Genomic DNA, 25676 nt, shown 5'->3' on the forward strand with positions numbered 1-25676 from the left:
ATTTTGGATTTCCATATACCTTTCATCAAAACTCAAATTTCTGTCTCCAAATTGTTCTAACAACGTTTTCTCGATGATTTTCTTTGGTGCCTGGTTCTGAATAAAATAGACCACAACATGGTGTAAACGATAATCTGTTTCGGGTGGGGTATCCTCTTGGGCCAACTTAACCAATCTTGAATACTCCAACTTAATTGCCTAGAAAATGAAATAAGAATGACAATTTTGATCAGTTGTAATTAAATTAAGGTTCAATATTATAGTTTTAATTATTTAAATATTTATTTCATCTTTTAAAATGCTGTAAACATAGTGGCACATGTAAGAAGAATCCCCCATGTTCCATACTTCAAAAGAATTTTCTGAATAACTGTTTACACAGGTCAACTGTTTACTTATCCCAGCACTGTACAAATGTTCTTTTGGTTTCCATACACAGAACTGATAAAATAGTGTGTTTGCCTTATGATGTGATTCATTTCAAAAAATGTACCGAAGCTTAGTCAAAGCCACTTCTAGTGTCATAAGATAGATGTGCTGAGTTGTTCTCCACTGTTTTACCTTTCTAGTACTGGATTAAATCCCCAAATTCTAGAAGAGCTAAATGATTCCCTAGAATATCCAAGCCTGAACAAAAATGGCTGGCTCTTGAATGCATAGTGACACTGCTACAATTACTTTTGCTAGCAGTACAATAGGGGTGAAATAGCAGACCTTCAGAGTCTAGTTACTACAAAATGAATTCTTGATTGCTCCACCAGTATTTGAATTTTACTGTTATAGTAATAATGAATATACACAGTCACAACAGTATTACCTTGTTGCTTCTTTAAAACATAAATACCTCAAAATTTAGAATTAGTGATGTAAAATAACTGTTAATACATATTTCAGTATATGAGGCAAAATCAGGAAGATATATATGTAGACACATTTATATGTATAAATGTGTGTAGATATATACCAAATACTACTTTATATTAATCACATAAAGACCATGTGACTAAAAATAACATTTGATATACTCATTTATTTTTTTTTACCTGAATTCTAGCTCTGCTAATTATAAAACATTTTTGGCTACATGCAAAATAAATTATAAAAAATTCATTCATTAAAAAGGTTTCTTTGTTCCCTTTGCTTGCTTCTAAGCATGCCTTCCTTATGTAATTCTGTTATCTATGTGACTGTATTTTATGGAAGGGAGATCTTAAAAAAAAAAAAAAGAAATGTTCTAGCTATCCTGTATCATAATTCATTAAAGAGAAGGCTAATGAGTCCTTTTTGTACAAGAAAGCATTACAAATAGCATAAAACATTTTTTATGGCTAATAAAAGTTATTCCAAAATACTCAAGGACAAAAACTGACCTTTCCCACACAGATATATATGTCGTCTTATTGCTGTGCTTTAAAATAATCATAAAAATCCAAATGCATTCTGACATATGTTATTGTCAAGGTCTACTGTGTCTAGAGCACACACAAGCTTTGCCTAGACCCCTTCTCAATCCTATTTTCCCAATTTAGGAGGAACAGAGGTATGTATACTTTTAATATTCAGTATAGACTAAATTTTAGAAAAATGCTATAATATTATACCCTCATTTTTATATGTTTGCTCCTGGTTTTGCTCAATGTTAGAGTCTCCTAATTTTCTGAAGTGGCTACTAGTCAATGATCTTCTCTATAGTTCTCTAAACCAGTGGTGAAGGAAGGGACAGACATCCTATGCTATTACACAGCCATCATTATGAGTAAAGCTGATATATACTGATATATGTCAACCTGTCTCAAACTACCTCTTCATTATCATATCCCTAATTTTGTTTTTTCAATAATTTTTGGCTGTCTACAGTGAAAAATATTTTAAGATAAATATTGTGGGTACTACATGACAAGATCACATTTATAATATGAAGTGTGATTCTCGTCATTAGGTAATAAAACATGTTAATTTTTAAAAATTTCCACCAGACATTAATACAAACCAACAGAATCTACTTAAGGAGGATAGTGCTGCCCAGTGTCTATATTCCAGTGCCAATCAATAAGAAAATCCTTGACTTCGAGTTTGACAAGATGCTCCTAGACAAGTAAGTCGATCACCACTATTTTACCATTGAGAATATGGACTACATGGTAAAACTAGACATGATGTAAGAAATGGCTATAATGAAAATGATGTGATATTCACTGGGAAACAATTTAATGATATAACCATGAGAATACATTGAAAATTATTAGAAAAATCACAGGTTTTAATAAGATAACTAGACAAAAATATATAAAATTATGTTTCTCATTATCTATCTTTATCATAACTTGCAAGTACTATATGATACAAAATTTTGTACATTTAAGAATAATTTCAAAAGTAAGATAATTATGAAGCAAAATGATAAAATCTTACAAAAAGACGTAGCAGAGGACGATAGAAGTAGTAAGGAATATCGGGCTCCTTTTAGAGAATAACTTAACAACTAAAAACCAACATCCCACTTCACCCTCAATTAATGCCTAAATACAATGCAAGTGTTATTCAGGGAGGGGTAGCAACTGATTGTAAAAATCTCCTGAAGAGAAAGATTCATCAACTCTTTATTTAATGAAAGAAAAAGAATTAGTGTTTTTTCTTCTAAAATCTCAAAATAGATCATATTTTGTGAGAAAATATGTGCACTGCTTAAAAACAAAAATATGCCAATGGAATACAAAGATAGGAACAGAAACACTTGAAGAGAATTAGTCACATGATAAAGATGGCACTTTATGCCAATATGAAATAATCAATACATCAGACAATCTGTTTGCACATTTTGGACATTTTTCTATTTGAACAAGGTTAAAATCCTATAATCTCAACAAAGGTCGAAACTATGAAGGCAATAGAATTAATAACTTGTAAATTTTAGAGATAATCATATAGCCTTATTAGATCTATGAAAACTCCCATATTTATTACTTATTTATTGCCAGATAACCATTAGTAAGACTAAAAACCAGTATATGTGAAGGAACTTGACAACATAACTGTTGTTTAACAACACTTCAAAGTTGCAGTATTCAGTCACTTCTATTCTGCTTTATTCTTGCACATATTCAATAACAGAAGAATGCTCAAAACTGGAAGGGTACCAAATGCCAGCAACAAAACTGGTAGTCAGAGACTTAATAATAGTATTTTTTAATCAAACTTTATATGATAGATACTGTCTTAACGAGTTCTATATGGATTATGTCATTTAATTATCAAGATAATGTCTCAATGAAAACACTGACTCTGATAAAACAAACTTCCTAAGGTTGCAGAATTAAGTGAGAACACTGGAATTAAATCTAAGCACTAAAGTACACATCCCTTGCTGGTAAGACAGCTTCCTAACTTAGAACAGGTGTGAGTTCTAGACGTGCTGAGATCTGGTCCCATCCGCCTACTTAGGTGTCAAAATTCCTAAGTGCAACACTGCTGGCCATACATTATCATTTTCCAGGTGTGTCGTGCTCTATGACAATGTTTCAATACATTCTGGAAATCTCAATAGGAAACAAAGAAAAAATAATGTGACAGATATATGAAGTCTGATATGAAGAACCAACCACCATACTATGAAAAAAAAAAAGTCCAAAAAGCAAATAGAAAAAATAGAAAGTATAGTTCCATTTAAGTTATAAATGAATAAAGTTATGAATAGATATGTTCTGAATATTCAAGTAAGGTTAAGTGAGTTATATCTATCTACTCAAGAGGTCAGACAAAAAACAACTGGCAGAATAGTTGCTGTGAAGTATAAGACAAGAAGTGAGGGGGCCATTTATATTCTATATTTTGATGCTTGTCATATTCGCCTAAAGGTCCTTTCTCCAAGAAGTCTTCTAGATACCAACTGTTTTCTCATTTTATGTCATAATTCATTATTTAATTTCAACTTCATCAAATCAATTGCAATTTAATTGGATGTTTACTACCTCACTGAAAAAAAAGGGTAAGGAAGAATTAGATCCATAATTATACCAACTATATGTACTGGATTTATGACCATGCCTTGCACATTGTTATGCCAATCAAGAGTAGAATGGAAACAAAAATTACATATAGTCATTGAAATACCAAAATATCAGCCAAAGTACAAGCACATCAATGACAAAGAATTTCTAAACGTAGTAGAATACGTACAGACACACCACAAAGGACCGAGAGCAAATATTTCAAGAACATACAACACAACAGGAAAACTAACAACAGAAGAGCATGGCTGCATTAGGAGAGGAGTACAGGAAAGCACACAGAGGTCAACCGGCAGCATTTCTGGACTTCTGCCCCTTGGCCTGATTGGTGCTTATGAGCAAATGTGTCTTCTGTGGTAATTCACTGCATTGTTACTTAGGAACATTGTATTTTTCAGCATCTTTAAAATTTTAATAAATGCATTTTTACATCTGAATAAAAAATGTACAGCAAGTAATAACAGTTATTTAAGAAGTAAAAAGGAGTGATTAACATGAATTTGGGATAATTACTGTGAAGTAATCAAATACATAACCAAGAAAAATGTTTCATAATACAAAAATACAATTACCTCAAGAAACCATAGAGATTGTAATAGTTAGATAAAAATTTTCAAATAATCAACTTTGATGTCTTTCAAAGAAAATTAAGAAAGCTACACTAATCCCAGAGTTAAATTACAATATGACACTTTTGCCTTCACCAATATACATATGGAAATATATATGCAACCAGTAATCTCCAAATGTTGGTTTTATCTTCCTGGCTTTCCGTTTTGCTCCTGCAGCAGTTTTATCATACTGCCTTTTCAGGAAATCTCTCTTTAAGCCAGTATCATTTAGGGATTTCTACTTAAAATGAGAACCAATGCTAGCAAATAAGATTAATTTGAGAAGGAAGCATGTAGCATATCCTAGCATCCCTATCCCTGTCTGCCTGCCTTAATATTAACTCTTTCATACTGCACACAAACCCACACATGAGAGGGCTTCTGGGGAACTCTTTTCAAATCAAAGGTGAAACCTTAGCAGGCCACTTACTCAAACTGAATTTCCATTCTGCAACTCTGTTTTTTTAATAAGGTGACACATTCATAGGTCATTTTATCACTGCAAAACATACATATCATTTAAAAACTGGTCTGGATGAAGTGCAAAAGGACTCTGCAGGTAAAAGTGCTAGTCATGCATGCCTGGTGACCTGATCTTCCATCCATAGAACCTACATAAAGGTGGGAGTAGCGAAGTGGCTCTAAAAAATTGTACTCTGATGTCCACATGTGTCATGGTGCTTGCACACATGCACACACACATACTAATAACAAAATAAAAACTGGTTTGACCGTAATGCATAAAGAAATCCATAGTTGGATAGTTGGAGAGAAGTTCAAAAGCTTTCTCTCATAGTCAAAGAGTTCTGTAAAATGAACCTGAAAAAAGCTTTCTCTGATAATGTGCAAGACACACAATAAACACCTTTTCTCCCCACATATTATCTATTAAGCAATAAAGAGACTAAAATATATGTTCCAGATAATTTAAGGGAAATAGAGAGCCAGAAGCAGCTATCAAATGCTGATCCTAGGCTTCATCTTCCAAACTCTCCTTCATGTGCTCTAGCTATTCTGACCAATGGTTTTTTAATAGAGAGCTAGCAGGTGGAGAGCACCAGGTTATTAAGGAAAGAGCATAAAATAATTAGAGATACCAGAATAAAGATTTCTAGAAAATGATAAAGGGCAAAAGTCTCACATGTTACTAGCCACCAGTGAGCTGTCGAATTACCAAATTTTTACAGAGCTTCTTGAAAATTCTTAACTAATTTCACGAAAGCCTGGTAAGTGTGTTAGTTACATGGGATTATACACTGAGAGGTGCAATATATATAACAGGTGGCCTAAAAATTCTCATCTCACAAACTTGCTTCTTTGTCTCTTTATAACCTGCTTCCTTCCTCATAACATAATCTGAAACTCAAAAAAAAGGAGAGATATATGAAGTGTAGAAAATACATAAAGTGAATTTTCAGGGTGACAATAATAGTAGACTTCATGTTACTAGCTATGTCTCTGAGGAGTAAAGAAAAATCAGTACAGCTTCAGGGATGTCTTAAGCTCTAGGAAAGACTTCTCTAAGAAGGTAAAAGTGGCAAAATGGATAAAAAGGGAATTCGGGCAAATGGTAGAGAGAAAAACTAGTAGCGCACACAAAAAACTAAGCAAAAACTTTAAAGTGTGTGTGTGTTGGAATGAAGGAAATAAAAAGAGAAAAGTGCTAATGGTTATAGCTTGGGTCAACCCTAAAGAGCACACAGAGAATCCCACAAGTGTAGGATCAATCTGCACTCCCTCCCCATTTCATCTGTCCTCATCTCATTTTAAAATATGAGATTTTCAATCTTTTTTTTTTTTTTTTTATAATTTTCATCGACTACTTTATTCAGGCAAAATATGTTGTTTTCTATGAAGATCTGTCCCAGGAGGTCATGATATGTAATCTCTTTCCAGTAAAAAGAATCGGTCTTTCTCTAGTGGTCCAAACATCTTATTTCCCCTATTTTCAATATTTCATTTTACTCCAAGTAAAAAAATTAAATGATTACATATTTTCAGGAGGAAGGAAGGTAAGAAAGGACCACCTATGAGATCTTATACGCTAATCAACTTGTCATGGAATTAGTCTGCCAGGAAGGTTGCAATGTAGCACTGCAAGCTGGGCATGTAAAAGCAAAACATACACCAGGCATGGTGGTGGTGGTGTTCTCCTTTAATCCAAGCCTTTGGGATGCAGAGGCAGGTGAATCTCTGTGAGATCAAGATGCCTCCCCCCTCAAAAAAAAAAAACAACAAACAAATAAAAGCAAAGAACAAAACCAAAATAACAAAAACTCAATGGGGTGGGGGGGGTCTATCAGCAAATTGATCACTCTGATTCCAACAAATTTAAAAGTAGCTATTGATAAGGCAAATAAGTTACATTGCTTCTGTTCTGTATGGCAGGCTGAAGAAAGCTCTGATAGGAGGGGTGACTTTCTGAAGAACAATGAAGATGAAGACAAAAATAGAAAAGCTGAGGAAAGTTTTAGAATTTTAATGTTAGAAAAGAATTGACACTAAAATTTATTAGAATGTCTTAGATTTCACCAAAAAAGTTTTTTTTTAAAGTACTTAAGAAGAAGAGAAAAAGCTTGATGAATTTGCTAAATCTAAAGATTTAGCTTTCTTCCTTCAAATAAGCAAAAGAAAAGTAACCATGTGATCAAAGCCTTGGCAGGCTCTTGTACTAGAGGTAGAAGTGACAGCAGAAGGCGCCAGTGTGAAGGGCTCTTGTTTCTTGATTTGAGTAGGATATTTAAAAAAATCAGTATAGAGAAAAAAATGTGAGAAGAAACAAAAAGATACTAAACAAGTAAATCATTTCAGAAGCAATTAATGAAATCCATCTAGCATCAAAAAATAAAATTAGAGGAAAAATACACTAATCCATAGTCAGAACACTGAGGAGGAAATAAACAACTGCTAGAAGCAACTCCGCAGCTTCTCGGATTGCTCTTCAGTAACCTTAATCTTTTCAAATTCAAAATACGGTTCAAACTTGGGTCTACAGACCAGAGGCCTATTACTATAATCAATCAAGAAAATGTTTAGAGTTTCTCAGATTATCCATGTTAAAAGTAAAGAATCTTGGCTTCATGTTCCTAAGCATCTCCCAGAACACCAGGCAGTCATGACTAAGACAGAAAAGAAGAAATTATAGCAAATCTTATTAAAAGAAATAAAATATTATACGACATTGAATTTTTTGAAAACATGAAAATGTGAATAGTACCTTAAAGAACCCTGCTTCAGGGCCACACCTGTCATACACACTCCTGGATTTACCTATCGCCATGATAATACCTTGCATACTGGGTGTCATCATGATCTGCCATAGGAATTCAAAGTAAGAGTTTCTGAATGGTTAACAGTCAAAAACTTAAAGACAAAACAATTTATTTACATGCAAGTTAAAACTTTTGTTCTCTACCATTCACAAACCAAGCAATGCTTTTATAAAACAGCAAATGTTTCCTGATGTTCAAGTAAAAGCATCTTCCAGTCACCTAGAAGTGGCACAGCTGACTTACACGATGCCTTTGTACAAAGTGCAAAAAGGCATCATCCTTCAAGCTGAGAATTGTTGAAGGACACCCCTTCTAAACAAATTAGAAAATGAACAGCTCTCTGAGAGAACTATTTGGGGGGGAAAAGACAATAAATAAATAATAAATAATAATAATAAATAAATAAATAAATAAATAAAGCACTTTTACTCAAGTCTTGATAGAGCTCAGAAAGAATCCATTTGAATCCCACTTTTGCCCCTGGTTGTAGGACCTCCCTATGCAACTATATGAGCTGTATATCACAAGCAGCAGCCTTGTATCCATACAACTTTTCTTTAAGAGTTCCACAGCACATGCACTGTTAAGCTGGGACTCTAATAAATTAAAACAACAAAACACAGAACTGCATAAGTAACAGAAGCACTTCCACAAAAGGTGGTGTTAACTGACTAATCACAATTCTTTTGGAAATGCCAAAAGGCTCACACTGAATACAAGTAACCAGTGCTTAACTAATAAAATAATAATTTTATTAAAAGACAGCAGTTTGGATAGTTTTCACAAGCAAACGTAACAATGTTGTACTAAATACTTAAGTACTTTTGTTCCCCAAATAGCTTCTTAGCCTTAGCTGTTTCCACTTTAAGGTATCTGTGGAATGAAGTTTACAAAGCTTCTTACTGAAATGGAGAGATTGCAGCCCCTACCTCTAACTCACAGAGACAACCACTGACGCTTTTCCTCTGGGTTATACAAGGAGGGCTCCAATGTACCTGACATCATTCACTGTCTGCATATGCAAACCCTCTGATCAGTTCCTATCTTTCAAAATCTATTTATTTTTTTAATGGTCATACTTTCTTACAAGGCACAATGGTATTAATGCCTTTACTATATAATAGTAATCACAACTATGAAGTAAGTTTGGGAAGAAAATGAAGATATTTGGAAAGGAATATTTAATGTACATGCAATGATCATCCAGACACAAAAACTAACTGTAGTATCCAACAAGGTCCCTCTGCCTCCAAGTCTCTATCCCACCTCGCTTCAGAAATAACAGTCTCCGCTGTTACTACTCAAAAAGGGTTTAACGCCCGTCCCCCAACACAGAAAAGAACTTTTTTAAAATTTTCAAGGGACAAACAGAAAAGCATTGAAAGCAATCTGATGGACCAGACCAATAGATCAGCTTCACCTGGATTAAGAACTTTATCATGAGGAACAAATTTTCCTCCAGATCAGAACAACTAAGCAGATGAGAATAATCAGAAGAGAGACAGGAGAGTTCAGATGAGGAGCCTGCGCAGAGACCCTGACAGGCATTCAGTAATGCCCAGTCACTCCATTTGCTGTCACAGGCAGACAGATACTGTAGTAGTAAAACTATCAAGTATCCATCCTGCAATTGTGCCATAGGCTTTCCAGTAGGCAACAGTGGACAATGTATAACATATTCAAGTAAAATGGGATAGGAATATAAAAATAAAGTGCAAAATTTTTCCTAAACAATGAAGCAAATGTCACTATAATCTTATCAACCTAAGAGTAAACTGATATTATTTCTATCAATTCCAGAAACATAATTATTCTTTTCACACATCCTCTAAGCTTTCTTCTTAATTTTTCATTTATTTTCCAAGTTCTGTTAGTAATTGGTAAGGCAGTTGCACACCACAGGAGACAAGGCTGTATGTTATGCAGCAACAGACATTAAATGTGCGGTGCAGGCATGCCTAAGGTACTTGTATGAAACAGCAAAGGGTAGCACAGATAATGTTGAGCACTGGTAAAGGTACCTCGTCATCATACCCTCCCTCCTTTGACTCAATCATAAATTTCCCTACGTGAGGAATTGCCACCTCTACAACTCGCTGGCTAGAAGGTGGTTGGCTTGTGGTATTTTCAGGTTTCTGTAGAAAAAAAAAATCATTGGTATCAACATTAGAAAAGACAGCAATGGAAACATCTGCTTTACATGTAGAGGCTCTTAATCTTTTCAAAGTGCCTATAGTTACCAGGAATAAAAGGAAACCACTTGAAACTTAACATTGGAAGCAAATTTATTAAACAAATTAGAATATAAAAATACAGTCTTTCCCTTTACATCTCAAACACAAGTATTTTTGTCACTTCAAATATTTAAAAATAACGAATACTGGAGCTGTATTTTCTATTACTTGTCCCATACAAAGTTCTGTTTTAAAGAAATCCTTTCTTGATAGTTCAATAAAAATAGATGATGAAACCCTCTACACTCAGCAGTTTGCAGCGATCTCCTTAGGGTTTCCCTTTCTATTCTTTGTAGTAATCAAAGAATTAGTAAAAGACCCAGTTAATATCTATACAGAATGTGTTTAATTACCCTACACAGCCTACAAGGTTCTGGCACAGTATATTTACATTTAAGTGTTCAATAAACTCTTGGCATACACACATTTTAAGTGTCAAATAAACTGTTATTGAAAATAAGAAAAAGCTATTGGAAACTAATAATACCTTTTAAGCAACTAAATCAAATCCATCCCCTTCTATCTTCTCTGTTAACAAATCCTATAAATTTTACTAATTCATCCTGAATGGAAGTCAATATGAACTCTAAAACTTTGTACTCATAAGCACTAATTTTTTCAAAATACTGTTCAGCTTTCACATAAGCTTGTTTAGCCAACAGATTTATAACTAGCACATCCTCCATTTACCAGTCAGTAAATGTCAAAAGTACTGCAGACAACTTGAAAGCAGCCTACTCAATTTGCACCAGAACTTGTTCTAAGCAAAGATAAACACTAGTGGTGACATGAAATATTAAGAGCAAATGAAGAGTTTTATTTCTATTTGAAGTATATACATTTTACTGATAACATTTTCCACCTCTCTAGAATTACATATTCAAACTTTTTCCCCCAGTTAATTATTTATTTAAAAACCACATACTTAGAAGAAGCATTTCATTACAACAGCATTGACATATTAATACAAATTCAAACTTTAACAAGGAAACAATGGCCAAGACTAGTACTGCCCCTTTTAAAAGAAATATTTTTTTTCCAAAGTGTTATTTTTTTCTAGGCATGGTGGTCCAAGCCTTTAATCCCAGTACTTGGGAGGCAGAAACACATGGATCTTTGTGAGACCAAGATCAGCCTGGTCTAGATAACTATATAAGGAGTTCCAGGCCATCTGGGGCTACAGGGAGGCCCTATCTCAAAAAAAAAATTATAAAAGTGTTATTTTGTAATACATTTAGGACTCTCTACTTATCTGAATTTTCAGCATCTCAAAAGAAAAGCCCCACCCTGCACTGCAGCTGTGGTCATGAGAAAATATTTAAGAATCTAGTATGTAAGTTGTTTTATAAATGACAGTTTTATAAATGTCATTACACTTACACAACTTTATTCACATTGAAAGCTGGGTGTGGTGGCATATGCCTCTAATGCCAGCACTTAAGAGGCAGAAACACATGGATCTCTGTGAGATCAAGGCCAGCCTGGTCTACATAGCAAGTTCCAGGTCAGCTGGGGCTACAGACAGATACTCTCTCAACAAAACAAAAGAAAACACCCAAATTATTCACAATGGAATAATTTTAACCCAATCTTACTATCACACTTATTCTGTTGAGATGTGTTTGTAATGAATAATTTTGAATACTTGTAGTGTTTGAGAGACATGTCTTGATTCACAACACTGAAACATAAGATAAAAAGACAGTTGGGGTTTTAGTGATGAATTATTTAGTAGCAAACCTATTAAAAACTGTACCATTTTCAAAACAAAAAATATACATTCCAGGAAAAGAGTCATGAGGTCCACACAGAACAACACACCTACTAAATGAAGGGGAAAATCATGTTAGCAGAAACATTTTAAAAGCACTTCCAGTTATGACTGAAGCTTCAAAAGCATAATACTAGCTAATTATATTGGCAACTGCTGAAAGGGAAGAAGGTCTAACTGTACAAAATAATTCAGTATCATTAATAAAATTTTAGATACATAAAAGCAGGATATTTTTTCATATGAAATTATGGGTTCAGTGGGGTAAAATAAATGCTTATTTTCATTTTCTATTATTTCAACCCTTACATAAACACATTAACAAAGGTTAAAGAAAGGCTACAAGTTAGGAAATTCCTCAGTTGCTATCAAAAAAATAATTAAAATTGCCTGAAATTCACTGACTACATGAATTTGTAAAAATAGTTTTACAGAAGTGTAGTAAAAAGGATCTAGAGTTATAATGCTTTTGGGCACTTTAATTGACGTCCCTTTTAACCTAGGAATTAAAACTATGGAGAAAACATTACAAGAAATGCTTAAAATGTGTAGAAACTTATGTATCATAGCAGCCTACTTATAATAATATAAAAGCAGAAAAAATACACAGTAGAATGGGGAAATGAGCAAAAATTATTAGTGGAATAATATTCAGCAATTCTACTCAGTTTATAACAAGAGAAAATATCTTGTAAGGTTAAGTGAATAAAAGGAGAAAGGAAGGGGCTGGAGAGACTCAGCACTTAAGAATATTTGCTGTTCTTCCAGAGGACTTGGGTTCGATTCCCAGCATCCACATGGCAGATAACAACTGTCCCTAACTTCAGTACCAGAGGATCAGACATGCTCTTCAGACCTCCACAGGTATTGCCTCCATGTGATGCACTTACCTACATTCAGGCAAAACACTCATAAAATAAAAATAATACAACACTTTTTTTAAAAGAGAAAGCAAGGCAAAACTTAGTACGTTGCAGTAATTCAACTATAAAATTCTCCAAACTACGCTTAAAAATAAGTGAAAACAAAGAAGAAAATGCAAAAAGGTAGGAATGATAGCACACTGAAAATCACCTGAAACTATGCATTATTCTTTCTTGCGGTCTATTTTTCCATATTTTTAAATATCAAAGAATTCCATTAAAAATTAAATTTTTCCAAAAGTAAGCTGTCTAAACATTTGGAGACTGTTGATGGCTTCTAGGTTCTAAGTTTTTCAGGGAATTACTTTTACTTTAAGGTTAGAACTTAATATACTGTACATCTGTGATGTCTAGAACTGAAAAGAAGTAACTAGTACCCTGACATCTGCTATTAAACAAAACAAATTAACAAAAACAATTAAAAAAATCCCTCTTCATTAGCCCCATGGTCATCTAAATTAAAAAAAAAAAATCCTGAAATTTAGAGAAGTAAACAAGTTACACTAGATTATATTGCAAGTAAGAACTAAAATCAATATTCAAAGTCCCAGAGATATTTCATCTAAAATCTGAAGACTTTCATAACTTCTATTTCTTATGTACACTGAGTTTAAATGTGAAAACACAACATGAAGTGGTTTCTAGGCTTTTAAGCAATGACCCTGAGATCAAGAGCCATCAGCCACTGCTAACAACTTCGTCAACATGCGCAGGTGACACAGACAGAAGCTAACTGACAGTACTAGTCGACAAGACAAGTAATGTGGAATATCACTTTCACTGTTTTTCTGTTATAGTCTCTCCCACCATTTTTCAAGTAGGTATGAGGCAGCACATTGCTAACTTATAAGACAATATCCACACTAAGAAAACTAAGTTATGAAAATTCAAGTGATGATTTATATGAATTTAAAGTATTTATGATTAGCTGAACTAAACACAGAAACATAATTCTACACTAAGCTAACTGATGCTTTTGGTTTTCTGATGTCAAATAAAAGAATGGTATCTATTAAGAGTAACTTGGACTTTAACAAATAAAAGTGCTAATTAGCAAAGTCCCTGAGCTAGTACTTTTTATATGGCAATAATACTTCTCTCCTGTATCTACTTCTTTGTTCCCCAGATGTTCATCTTCCCATGGCCCCCAACAGCAGAGAGTTTTCAGACTCATTAGACAAAACATTTTCAAGAAAAGCTTTAGAGTTTAGGTGTTCATCTTAAATTCATTTACAGCCTCTAAGGCATTAGCAAAATTTGAAATCATAAAACAAAATCTAATTAAAACATTTTTAATGTTAAGAAGGCAGTGCTGTATCTTCAATTTTTTAAAGCAGGAAATGAAAGTAAAAGAATTTCTAGTTATTAATACATTACAACATCCTAATAATGTCTTATTTACTGAATATTTTGGATAATTGAAGTCTTGTTATTAATGAGATTGAATTCACTTAACAAGGCAGAAAATGTCATATAAAATTATGATGTACCCAAATTATCTTTAGTTCCTAGGAGAATATTTAGTCCTAAAAGGAGCCTGCATGAGAGACATTTATGTTCACTGCTAAAATCAGAAGGGGAAAAAAAAAAAAAAAAGGCTGCAGAAACCTGATGACTTTGCAATACTCAATTTTTGAAATAGCATCTTCCAAGGGCTGGAGAGATGACTCATTAGTTAAGAGCACTGGCTGCTCTTGCAGAAGACCAGGTTTGGTTCCCAGCATCCACATGGCAGCTAATAAGTGTCCTTTACTCCAGTTTCAGGGGATCCAATGCCCTCTTCTGGTCTCGGTAGGTATTGCATGTCACAGGTGCACATATCCATGCAGGAAACACATTCACACACATACATAAATAAAGAGGAAGGAAGGGAGGGAGGGAGGGGAGGGGAGGGGAGGGAAGGAATATCTTCCCAAGTAATATTCACTGATAACATAATATCATATCACTGCACTCAATTTAGTGTTATAAAAAGACAAATCTGCAAACTGTAATATAGCAAGATAATAGTGGCAATTTCTGCCCAGTACCCTCAAACCACACACAAACTATTTTGTCACATCACAGTTATCCTTTAATTATACTCTCACTTAATGTTGAAAACATTTCATGTCTTTTAAATTCCCAACTATTCCAATATTGTCAGATTACAGATGCACAGAATGAGAAGGACAGAAGAAACCATGTTGAACTTTTTACTTCTCTTTTTAAGTTCAAGTCAAACCGACAATTTAGTCTGATCTATGTAGTCTTGCAGTTCTCTGACAGGAAGATAGAAACTAGGAGAAAAATCATTTTTAAAATCCTAAGCTAAGGAAATGGCAGCCCAGCTGCAAATGGCTTGCCCACTTTCACAGATCACAATCATGGCAGAGCCACATGTCTCCCCAGACTCCCAGAAAGGATGTTCTACATCACACTGTGGGAAACGCTGTGAACATAGCTATGTCCCGAGAGCCAAAAGAAAAGTTCTTACCGACTGCAAAATTGTCTCAGGACTTTTATCTTCATGCTCGTGTGAGGCCTTGGCAATTACTTGAATAGTTTCTTCTTTCAAGTGCTTTGAGAAATCACTTCTTGATGGCTGCTCTAGATATTCTGGTTCTCCTGCTTGTGCTTCACGAGAAAAGAATCAATTGCACATCTAATATAAATTACAAGTATCTGTACTAAGATGAAGAGGTTATTTCTGCTCTGAAATCATACAACAACCAATCTTTGTCTTGTATTTAAAGATATCCTTCAATATATTGCACTCTACCCCAAGAATTTACCAGCAAAACTAACCAAAGAACAACAAAAAAGCAGAACTAAGAGTACTCAATTACTAAAGAATAAATTAATTTTAGTTTATGGTAAGGAACTTAAGAGTAAATTTTTCTGCTGTGAAAAGTAACAAAGTCTCATTTTGGATTTTTTACCAAAAAGAGAATTTGGTTTCTACAACGATCTTGGACTGATTTTCCACAGTGAGTACAGTGTTATTTTCCCATCCACTTGACAAAATCCTAACACTGAATGAACCTCACCTTCTCTTTTATAAATAAACTCACTGTCCCTGAGTATTGTCAGAAGAAAAATAATCACAAATTGGCACATTAGTGTGAATATAAATTCAGGACTTTAAATACCATTAATGAAAAGATTTTCAAAGTATACCTTTAACTTCTACCTATTTTCTGAGCTCCAGATCATAGATCTCATAATACTCTGAATAGCCACTGACCCACAAAACTTTGTATCGCTGAACTTCTGCCTTGCGTTCCAATGCCATCTTGTGTCCTCTGATCAAAAAGGCCTCCAAACTACCGTCTCTTTATACACTGAAGAAGCCTGCCTTCTGACCTTCACAAACTACCTCCTTTTCATACTCTGAAGAAGCTTCACTTCTGACCTTCAGCTTTGAATATTCTTCCCTCTACCTGTATGCTCTCCCACTCTCCAGTAACTTGCTCATTTGCTTAAACACCATTTCTAGAGCACAGTTCTTCAGTGTCACCATTATTTAGATTTTTGTGTTGGATAATTCTGTGGTATGAAGGGCTATTTTCTGAACCTAGCATCCCCCTATTGATGTAACACTGCTGTCTCTTCCCAAGATGACAGTCAAGAATCTACAGTAGAGACAAATATCTCTTCCTCAAAGATAAAATCACTCCCAGATGAGAATATAGTAACTTAAAACTTGCCTTTTAAACACACCACAATTATAACTTAATTATGATTTTATTTGTCTACAGCCTGTATCTCCTGCAACATTATAAAGATCTCAGGAGCAGGCATGCTATTTCCCTTTTGCATTGCTAATTCTCCAAGGTCTATCATAAAATCATAACATAACTTAAGGGAACAAAGAAATTAGTGATTCAGTCAACAAATACACACAAACAAAAGATGACAAGGGGCAGTAATTCTCTATACTGTTACTGAATGAGTCCTTACCTAACCACCTCATGAAAAAAAAAAAAAAAAAAAACAAAGCTATAGGTATCCTCCTTAACATTTTACTAAATTGAGTATCTCTAAAATAAAATGCCATTCAAGAAGTAGTACTGTGACTTCAACATACATGTAGGGGCATCCATTCTGCTAACAATTTTTAATTAAAGCCCTGTGTGCCAGGCCCTGGGACTCCAGGAGTGGCAGAACAATCAGTCCCCTCTTCTCTTAAAATCAACTATGAAGAAAGTCACTAACTGAAAATTCACCGATTTAAATTATAACACTATCATGATAATATAGTCTAGGAATAAAAGGAGGGTGTTATAAGCAATTTTGTTTGTGGTATATAAGCTAAGATGACCTTTAAAAGCTGAAGGTTGTATGTGGATTTTTTGCCAGAGGGAAAAACAAAAAGCCAAGTACTAAGTGTGGATTGGATCACATACAATATAAGAGCAAATGTACAGGAGGGCAATGCAGATGAAATACAATGGCAAAATGGAACGTTTAACACAGAACAACAACAATAAAAAATGGGGGCTATAAAAAACCTTTCATAGCATGCTCAAATCCTGGAGTCTATCACTAGTACATAAATACGTGCTGTTTATGCTGTGAAGAATAGATGACAGAGGAGAGTAGAATTGGAGGTCACTGGAGGTACCAGATCCTATTTGATCAACACAAAAAGAGGTTACACTGAGGGTAACAGACAGCAATAAAGGCAGGCAGAAATGATGAGATGCAAGATGCACTTTGCAAACAAGATTGGGAGACTCAACATGAACAAGAAGAAAATTCCAAGTTCCCTACATGAGTAACTATGATAAAGGAGGTAATTTGTGCTGCAACAGAAACTAGAAGTGAAAATAAAGTGTGTGCAGCAAAGAGAGCGAAATTAAAAAATTAACTGCCTTCCTGTATAGATATTTCATGATTTGGGCTGAGGGCAATGTGGTCAGTGCCTCTACATGAAGAATAAGGTACAGACAATCCTAGGCTACTTCAAGCCAGGCAGTGTATCTGTTTCTAGGTGGTTTCTTATAGGTGGCTTAAGCTTATAAGCCTATAGGTGTATGCTTAGGGCTTAACAGAGAGAAATTTTCTATGAATCTTCATAGCAAAGATTTTCCTGTGTTTGTCACTGTTCATCCTACCACATGCACAAGAACAAGAGCTAATAGAATAATGAGCTTAACACAATGAATGCCAGGAAAATCATCCAGTCAGACATTGGTCTAACCATCAAAACAAGAGTTTATGCAAAATAAGTATCTAAGAACAAGATTACCTTAACTTGATGAATGGAGTAAAATCAACCATAAGTCACTAGGATCAAGGTTTTTTCCCTTACATGGTGTGAATCCAAAATTCATTATGCATAATATCAAATGATTTAGCCTAAATGTTACATGGAACTACTTTCTCTGACTGGAATAAAAACTTGACTCTGCATTTCAACTATGTTTATTGAATCTGTGCCATCTTTGGTAAATATTTGCATACTTCATTCAATTTAAGGAATTCTCAGTAAATTCAGGTAAGTATATATTTATTATATACTATTATAATATCTATAAATCAACTCTTGGCCTAACACATCCACTTAGGATGGTGATGGCCTGTTAAAGACTTTCTAGAAGAAATGCTAAATAATTTGTGTTTCGAAAGGCTCTGTAGAAAAGATAATTTTGAAAATGAGAAATGAATCCAGACAAAAGAAATTTCCTATGGAAAAACTACTTTATGGAACAATGAAAGATTGTAGGAGCCAGGGCTGTTCATGAACACAGGGAAGCAGAGGCTTACAGGCCACTGGAACCTTACACATGTGAACTTATAGTAATGGTGGCATTGAGCAACGGACCCATGTCAGCTCAATTAAACAAGCACCCAAAGGTGGGGGAGAGAAATAGATGGTGAGCCAGCACTAGACTGAGAACTATTCAAGACTCATTGCTGCTGGGTGTGGGAGAGTATGATTTACACACAATCACTAGATGGGCTGACTAGACTCCAGTGGACACATTTACACTGAAGGACATTTGGGTTCAAATGCCTGTATGAGTAGGACTTAACAGGTATGGCAGAATACATGAGGTTCGGTGGGGGAAGGGGAGGCATACTGGCAGAGTAGATTTAAATTTGATAAAGAATTGTTGTATGAAATTACAAAAGTGCAATAAATTTTTTTAAAGATTTGTAAAATTTCTGACATCAATTACATTGGTAAAACAGTAAAAATTATATATAGTCTAACAAGGGATACAAAAATTATGGTACTGAACACAGATTGTAGTGAAGTTGAAAGGAGTCACAAAGATTTTGAGATCTGCAGAGGATCTTAAAGAATGGATAGAAAGTTACAAATGCTGACTTTATTAGCAATGCCATAATTATAGAAATGTTTTATTTAAGAGATTTGAGGAACAGGTTTAGATGAAAACAAGGTACTCAGGTAAGTCGTGCTGGAAAAGAAGCGTGGGAGTTGGTTATACACAAGATCCTCATAAAAAGGAGGCATGTTTGTCTTCATGTTTTCAATCAAAAGAGTACAAGCCTGTTTTTAGAACAAACAAGTCAACAAAATGAGGAAATTAAAAGCTCTTTCTACCACTCAAAGATAAATAGAACTAAGATTTTCAGCACTATCTACTTCAGGACATTACCAATCTGATTTTTTTTTCACAAAGGAGGTATTTTATATACACTATTTTTAACTTTTCTCAATATGATTTTTACTGTACTGGGCTGTCTGGAATGAAAGGCTCATGCAACTAACACCTCACCATAGGAATGAATGGGGAATTTCCATATCAGTTTATGACAATAGGAAGAGAAAGTTTGGCTTTGGCCACAAAAATGTACAGAACAACTTTGCTTACTGTATAAATATGTAAAAACTACAACATTATTGATCTACATAAACAGAAAGAATTTAATAAATGGGAAAAAATAATGTTCTGTTCAGGTTCCAACTTGGAAGACAGGTAGTGATTGCTTGAGCAAGGCTTGCTATTCTTGGAAGTTCTTGATTCTTGTCATAGTTTGACTGTTGAGTATACACTTAGAGTTCGTGTGTTAAAGATTTGGTCACCAGCTGATTATGCTTTGTGGCAGTAACAGAAACTTAGGATGTAGGCTCTACTTAGAAGTAGATCATTGGGGTTATATCCTTAAAAGGTATACTGTGACCTGAGCCCCGTCTGCTTGCTCTGTCTTTCTGCTTCCTGGTTACCATGAGATGAGTTGTACTGTTCTACTATGATATTCTAGCTAGCCACCGGCCCAAAAACAATAGAGGTAATCAACTATAATCTCTGAAACTATGAGCCAAACCAAATCTTTCCATTCTTAAGTTGCACCATCTTAGATATTTTGTCTCAGCAAAGACAAAGTAACTAAAAGACAAGGTACCTAAAGATAAGGTACCTAAAAGAATTCCCTACCTCTAAATACAAACTCCTAAATGAAGTCATTTCACCAGGACTGACTGGTACTTTATGAAAGTAATAAAGTATTACAATGCATTTATTTGCTCTACGAGTAGTAGTTCACTAAGATTTTCAAGTATGTAGCCTTCACAAAGGAGATTTTCTAAGCATACTCTACATGTTGCACGATGGAGTAGCTTCAAGCACCATCTGTCTAGCCAGCATTCTGAGGATACTCTGAGCTAGTTCCTTTGGAATATCTTCATGTTGATGTAAGGGATCAATGAATATTTTTTTTCCTGTGTATTTCCTGATTATAATGGTCATTAACAGTTTTTAATAGTTTACTTATTATTTTCATTTTATGTGTATACGTGTATTGCCTGCATGTAAGTGTGCCTGTGTCGTGCAATACCCGTGGAGGACAGAAGAGGCCATTGGATTCCCTGGAACTGGAGTTACAGACAGTTGTTACCTGCCATGTGGGTGTTGGGATTCGAACCCAGGTCTTCTGCAAGAACAGTCAGTGTTCTTAATCACTGAGCCATCTCTCCAGGCCCTCATTAACATTTTAACAAGATAGTCAACTAACCCACCAACTAGCTTTTGGCTATAGCCTAAGAATCAGCTATTTTTTTTTTATAAAAGGAGCATATTAATATTTCAGACATCCTTCAGACATATTATTACCTTGACTTCCTAATAAGTGATACTTACCATATGTACACTGAAAAAGATTTATAGAGCATTGTATCCTCTGCATTCTAGAAATACAATCAAAATCAACGATTGCCTAAACATAGTCTATGGAGAGTAATGTTAGGCAGGTTGAGGAAAGACCTTGTGAAACTTTTGAGTCTTTGCATTTCTGGTACTCACTCTTAAAAAGATCGCTTTCTGTGTTATAAATAATAGAGGCTTAAAAACGAGTTTAAAATCAAGTTAATCCAGAACAGAAAGCTGTATCATCTTAACACAATTTAAAACTTAGCCCTCTATAGTAAATTACTTTGGTTATACTTAAAAATTTGGTGATCCATGTGTCCTGCCATGATCCAGTGTATATTACTGGACACCTATGGAATGATTCCAATCTATGAATCCAAACTAATTGGATTCAGTGGGTTATGAAAAGAAAGAAGGAGGAAGGAGACAGGAGTAAGGAAAAGAGGATAAAGAGTAAGAGGAAAAGAACACAATATTGGGAAGGAGGTGTGAGTGGGATGTGGGAGAAGTTGGGGAAGATGGATATGATCATAAGTACATTGTATTCATATATGAAATTATCAAAGAATAATTTTTTTAAAGAAACTGGCATTCTCCTTCACTAAAGATGAACCTCAGGAAAGTCATTATTGGAATATAGGGAAAAACTCAATCTAGAAAACCGTCAAAGGGAATCTACCATATGGCAATTAATAAACTAGATGCTGCAAATGAAAATAAGGATACCACCCTGCTATATGAGAACCTGAGAACACTGAGGATGTCTGCATTCTACCAGGTTTTATTCTTAGGGGCTAACTACTGTCCTACAACATTGGCTTATTTTTAAATTGTGGAAAAGAGCTAAAGTCAGTTTGGTCTACCACCATTACATAAATTTATAAAACAATATGGAATATATTTTGGATCAATTCTAAGCACTCTCACATTATTTTCTACCTTGAATCTTGTTTCTTTTCCTGGTTTGTTTTTTATCTAAATATGCTACATGTGTTGCAAGGACTCAAGTAATTTTTTGGATAAGGAGTAAAACAAATAAAATACTACTAAAGACATACTCTGCTTCAGAATGATCTCTGTTAGATGTAGATAGCCTGCAGACATGATGGTTAAAAGAGGTTCAGCTCAGAATGATCTCAAGATCCTTTTTTAAAAACGCATATTCTAGATCCTTCCTCCAATGATTTTTATCTCAGTAAGTCTTGAGTGGAGTGGACTGTTTACATGCAGTGAAAGATCCTACTGGTAATTCTTATACATATACCAGGTATAAAGAGCTTTTGGCCAGAAGCCTAAACAAAAGCATTTGTGTAGGTGCGCCTTTGCAATAAGTAGGGTATGAGGCAGGATGAGATACACCAGGCAGCACCTTCCCATTACTTATCAATCTTCTTAGATTCCATGGGCAATGAATGGTGCTGGACAAAATAACAATGCTAGATGTAGAAAACAACAAACAGCAACTTAATACTATATATGCCAATATATTCTTTATTGGCCCATCACTCAGAAGAAAAAACTTTAATAGCTCTACTGTACATTTACTGAGAAAACCTTGCAGGGAGGATAGAAAATTACCTTGCTGGATTATTTGAACAATGTTTCTTGTACTACTTCAACTATACACTCATAATCCTTGGACACACCAAGAGACTGAAATACAAGGTCTTTCTTAGAGCCTCAAATTATCATAACAAATTAAAATACATCACTTACTTTGGAAAACAATGAAGAGAATTAAATTTTCCCTATGATTAAGAGATAAATGGTTGTGATGAAAAATTAGCCTTCTTCAATTATGATATGTAAACACCCCTAAAATGGATAAGCTAATGAGGTATTAAATAATATTGTAATGGAGCTGGACTAACTGCTGTAAGTAATTACAGCACTTAGGAAGGTAAGGCAAGAGGATTGCTATGAGTTCTAGAACAACCTGGACTAAAGTGAAATATTACATTTCAACAATGTTTTTATTCCCCAAGTTTATATAGAGTTGGCACATTCTGCTTCTACTTAGACAAAATGCACACTTCTTATGGAGAACACAAGGCATCCTGATGGAGTATTGCTGCTTTTCTGAAGACTCAGTACAAACATCCTAACAGATGCATGAAAACTGAACATTTATATTCTTTCTATTTTTTTGTTATTTGGGCTACACTCAGAAATATAGCTATCTGCATTCTCTTCAAGTTTATTTTATATATTAAAATGAAACATGAAAATATATACCTAACAACTCATATTGATTTTTTTAAAAATTACAAAGCCCATTAAAAGAATATGAGAAAGGGGCTAGAGAGATGGCTAGGAGCACTGGCTGCTTTCGCAGATGACCTAGGTTTGATTTCCAGCACCCACATGGCAGCTAACAACCATCTGTAACTCCAGTTCCAGGGAAATCTAACACCCTCTTCTGACCTCTGCAAGCATTGCACAACATGGGTGCATTTACACCATGCAGGCAATACACTCATACACATAAAACAAAAATAATAAATATTTTTAAAAGGATACTGATTACAGAAATGACCTGAAACAAATGAACATGGTATTTTATGAAAGAAATTAAGATAACAAATGTATAAGGTTAAGAGGAGGCTAGTCCTTATGAATTAGAAAGATTAGTGGAGAATATGCATGAGTTTTACTTTGAAATAGAATGTTAGCCTGAAATTTAGAAAGACTTATTTAAAAAGAAAAGATTAAGAGAAGACTCTCTGAAATTTCTTTTTTTGTGTCACAAAATGTTGGTTAATCCAAGAATAAAGTTGTAGTACAATCAGTTAGTAAAGAGGTCACTGTACCTGAGCATTTAGGGTCTACCACCACTTAGGTCAATTATGCAGTCCTTTCTTCCAACTACACAAACATTAAGGCAAAAAGACAGTTCCATCTGGCCAAGTTCTAAGAAGTGATTGAAAGGATGTACACAAAGAACAAGATGAAATTAAGTTACAAAGGGATAGAACTGACTTAAAAATGAAAGTGATTAGACCAAGAAACCTCTTGATAGGTACTAAAAAGACAATGCTGTGAACCTCATAGAGCCTTACCTCTTCTACATGTAGCCATCAATGCATGGCAAGAAACCACAGTCCTGCACAATGGTAAAGCTCACCCACCATTAATGCTGGTATTCAAGCATACTGTATGATATTTATGCATCAAAATTCTGGATTCCACAACTGGGTATAGTGGCACATGCTTTTAAACCTATACCCGGGAAGCAGAGGCAGGCAGATCTCTGAGAGACTGAGGCCAGCTTGGTCTATGTAATGAGTTCTATCCTGTCTGAAAAAATAACAAAAACTGCTAGACTCTTAGTTGATATACTACATTGGTCTTTCAAGAATTTTGAGTATTTGCTTCTTAATATCAAAATCAATAAATTAACTGCTCAATTTATTTGAAAAGAAGTTACATGTGTGTACATACCTGCACATGCCTGAATCAATCTCAAAGCCATATAGGGTAGGATACATTTCTTACTGAAAAGTAATTCTGCTTAATGTTAAAAAAGATACAAATAAAGCCCACACAGATAATGCTACATGGAAATATCTTTGCAGAAAATGAAATTAAGATAATGAAAGTCCAAAAATGCTTCCTTTAAAATAAAAACCAAACATAAAGATCCTGGGGGAAAGGAGTAAGCTATTTGAAAAGATCCACTCAGAGTAGAGAGAGAGAAATCAAGAGAAACAAATAAGACACAGACATACATCAGTCTGAGGAAACTATGTAGGTTCACTTTCTATCTTCTCATTTTCCCATCCAATTCAGAAAACATGTACTTTTTACAGCAAGAAACATAAGGCCCTAAGACAGCTTTGCACTCCACATGATGAAATCAACCTTTACGAAAAAGAAACATATTTTATCTCAATTTTCCTAATTTATAGGTTTACTTCGAATACTTTATTAATTTCATCAAGTAATATTTTATTTTAAAAATTATATATTTTAGAATTTATACATTTTTATACTTTTGTCTATTAATTGGTCTACATACTATTTTTTACTTGGAAGGTAGTAATATTTAGTTTTTACTAATCTTATTTTGAATCTTTGTTTTTCTTGTTTAGTTTTCTTTTAATTTTTATTTTTAATTTATATTATGAGTATATTGCCTGCATGTATATGTGTACCCGTGTAATACAATGCCCATGGAGGTCAGAAGGGGGTGTTGAATTCCCTGGAACTGGAGTTACGAACAGTTGTTAGTTGTCATGTGGGTGCTGGGAATAGAATCCAGGTCCTCTGCAAGAGCAGCCAATGCTCTTAACCACTGAACCATCTCTCTAGCACCTTTATCTGTTTTTTTTTTTTTTTAATTGAGACTGAACCCAGCGTTCTAAAACTGGGTTATATTCCTAATCCTGATTTTAATTTCAAATATTTACAAAACAAAACAAAGTATTAATGGTGCTATGTCATTCTTGCTCTCTATATAGGAGTATATTATTCTTATTGATTGAAAAATCAGAGCTTTTCTTGTTTCTTACCAAGAGGAGACCAGCCCACTCAAAGCGGGGAGGGAAAGTTGAGAGAAAGTCAGAAGAATAGCAGCAATTATCTTGAAAATCCTACATGCATGCTGTGCTGTCTGTCAAGAGTAAGGAAGCTATGACCTCTGGATATGGCTGAGTGCTAGAGTTTTATGTAAGTTCATCCATTTTCTTTATACTTGAAGGCAGTTAAATCTATGTTTATTTTTTTTTCCAGGTGAGCATATCTTATTCTAAAAACA

At 34.4% G+C, this 25676-nt stretch overlaps 1 protein-coding gene across 3 annotated transcripts in view; it reads right to left on the minus strand.

Annotated features, from left to right (window-relative positions):
• Usp25 (ubiquitin specific peptidase 25) overlaps positions 1-25676 on the minus strand; it is a 143638-nt gene that overhangs the window by 9932 nt on the left and 108030 nt on the right. For 2 of the 3 annotated variants that reach the window (XM_008852533.3, XM_029555783.1), the window contains 4 exons: positions 15295-15434; positions 9912-10025; positions 7836-7931; positions 20-198 (listed from right to left, as the gene is read on the minus strand). In XM_008852533.3, the coding sequence (XP_008850755.1) occupies positions 20-198; positions 7836-7931; positions 9912-10025; positions 15295-15434 (529 nt within the window). The remainder of the gene's footprint in view (positions 1-19; positions 199-7835; positions 7932-9911; positions 10026-15294; positions 15435-25676) is intronic. The other variant, XM_008852535.3, reaches the window with a different exon arrangement.

The sequence above is a fragment of the Nannospalax galili genome, unplaced genomic scaffold, assembly GCF_000622305.1.
Source record: "Nannospalax galili isolate Female #2095 unplaced genomic scaffold, S.galili_v1.0 scaffold266, whole genome shotgun sequence".
In the NCBI taxonomy this organism is placed as follows: Eukaryota; Metazoa; Chordata; class Mammalia; order Rodentia; family Spalacidae; genus Nannospalax; species Nannospalax galili.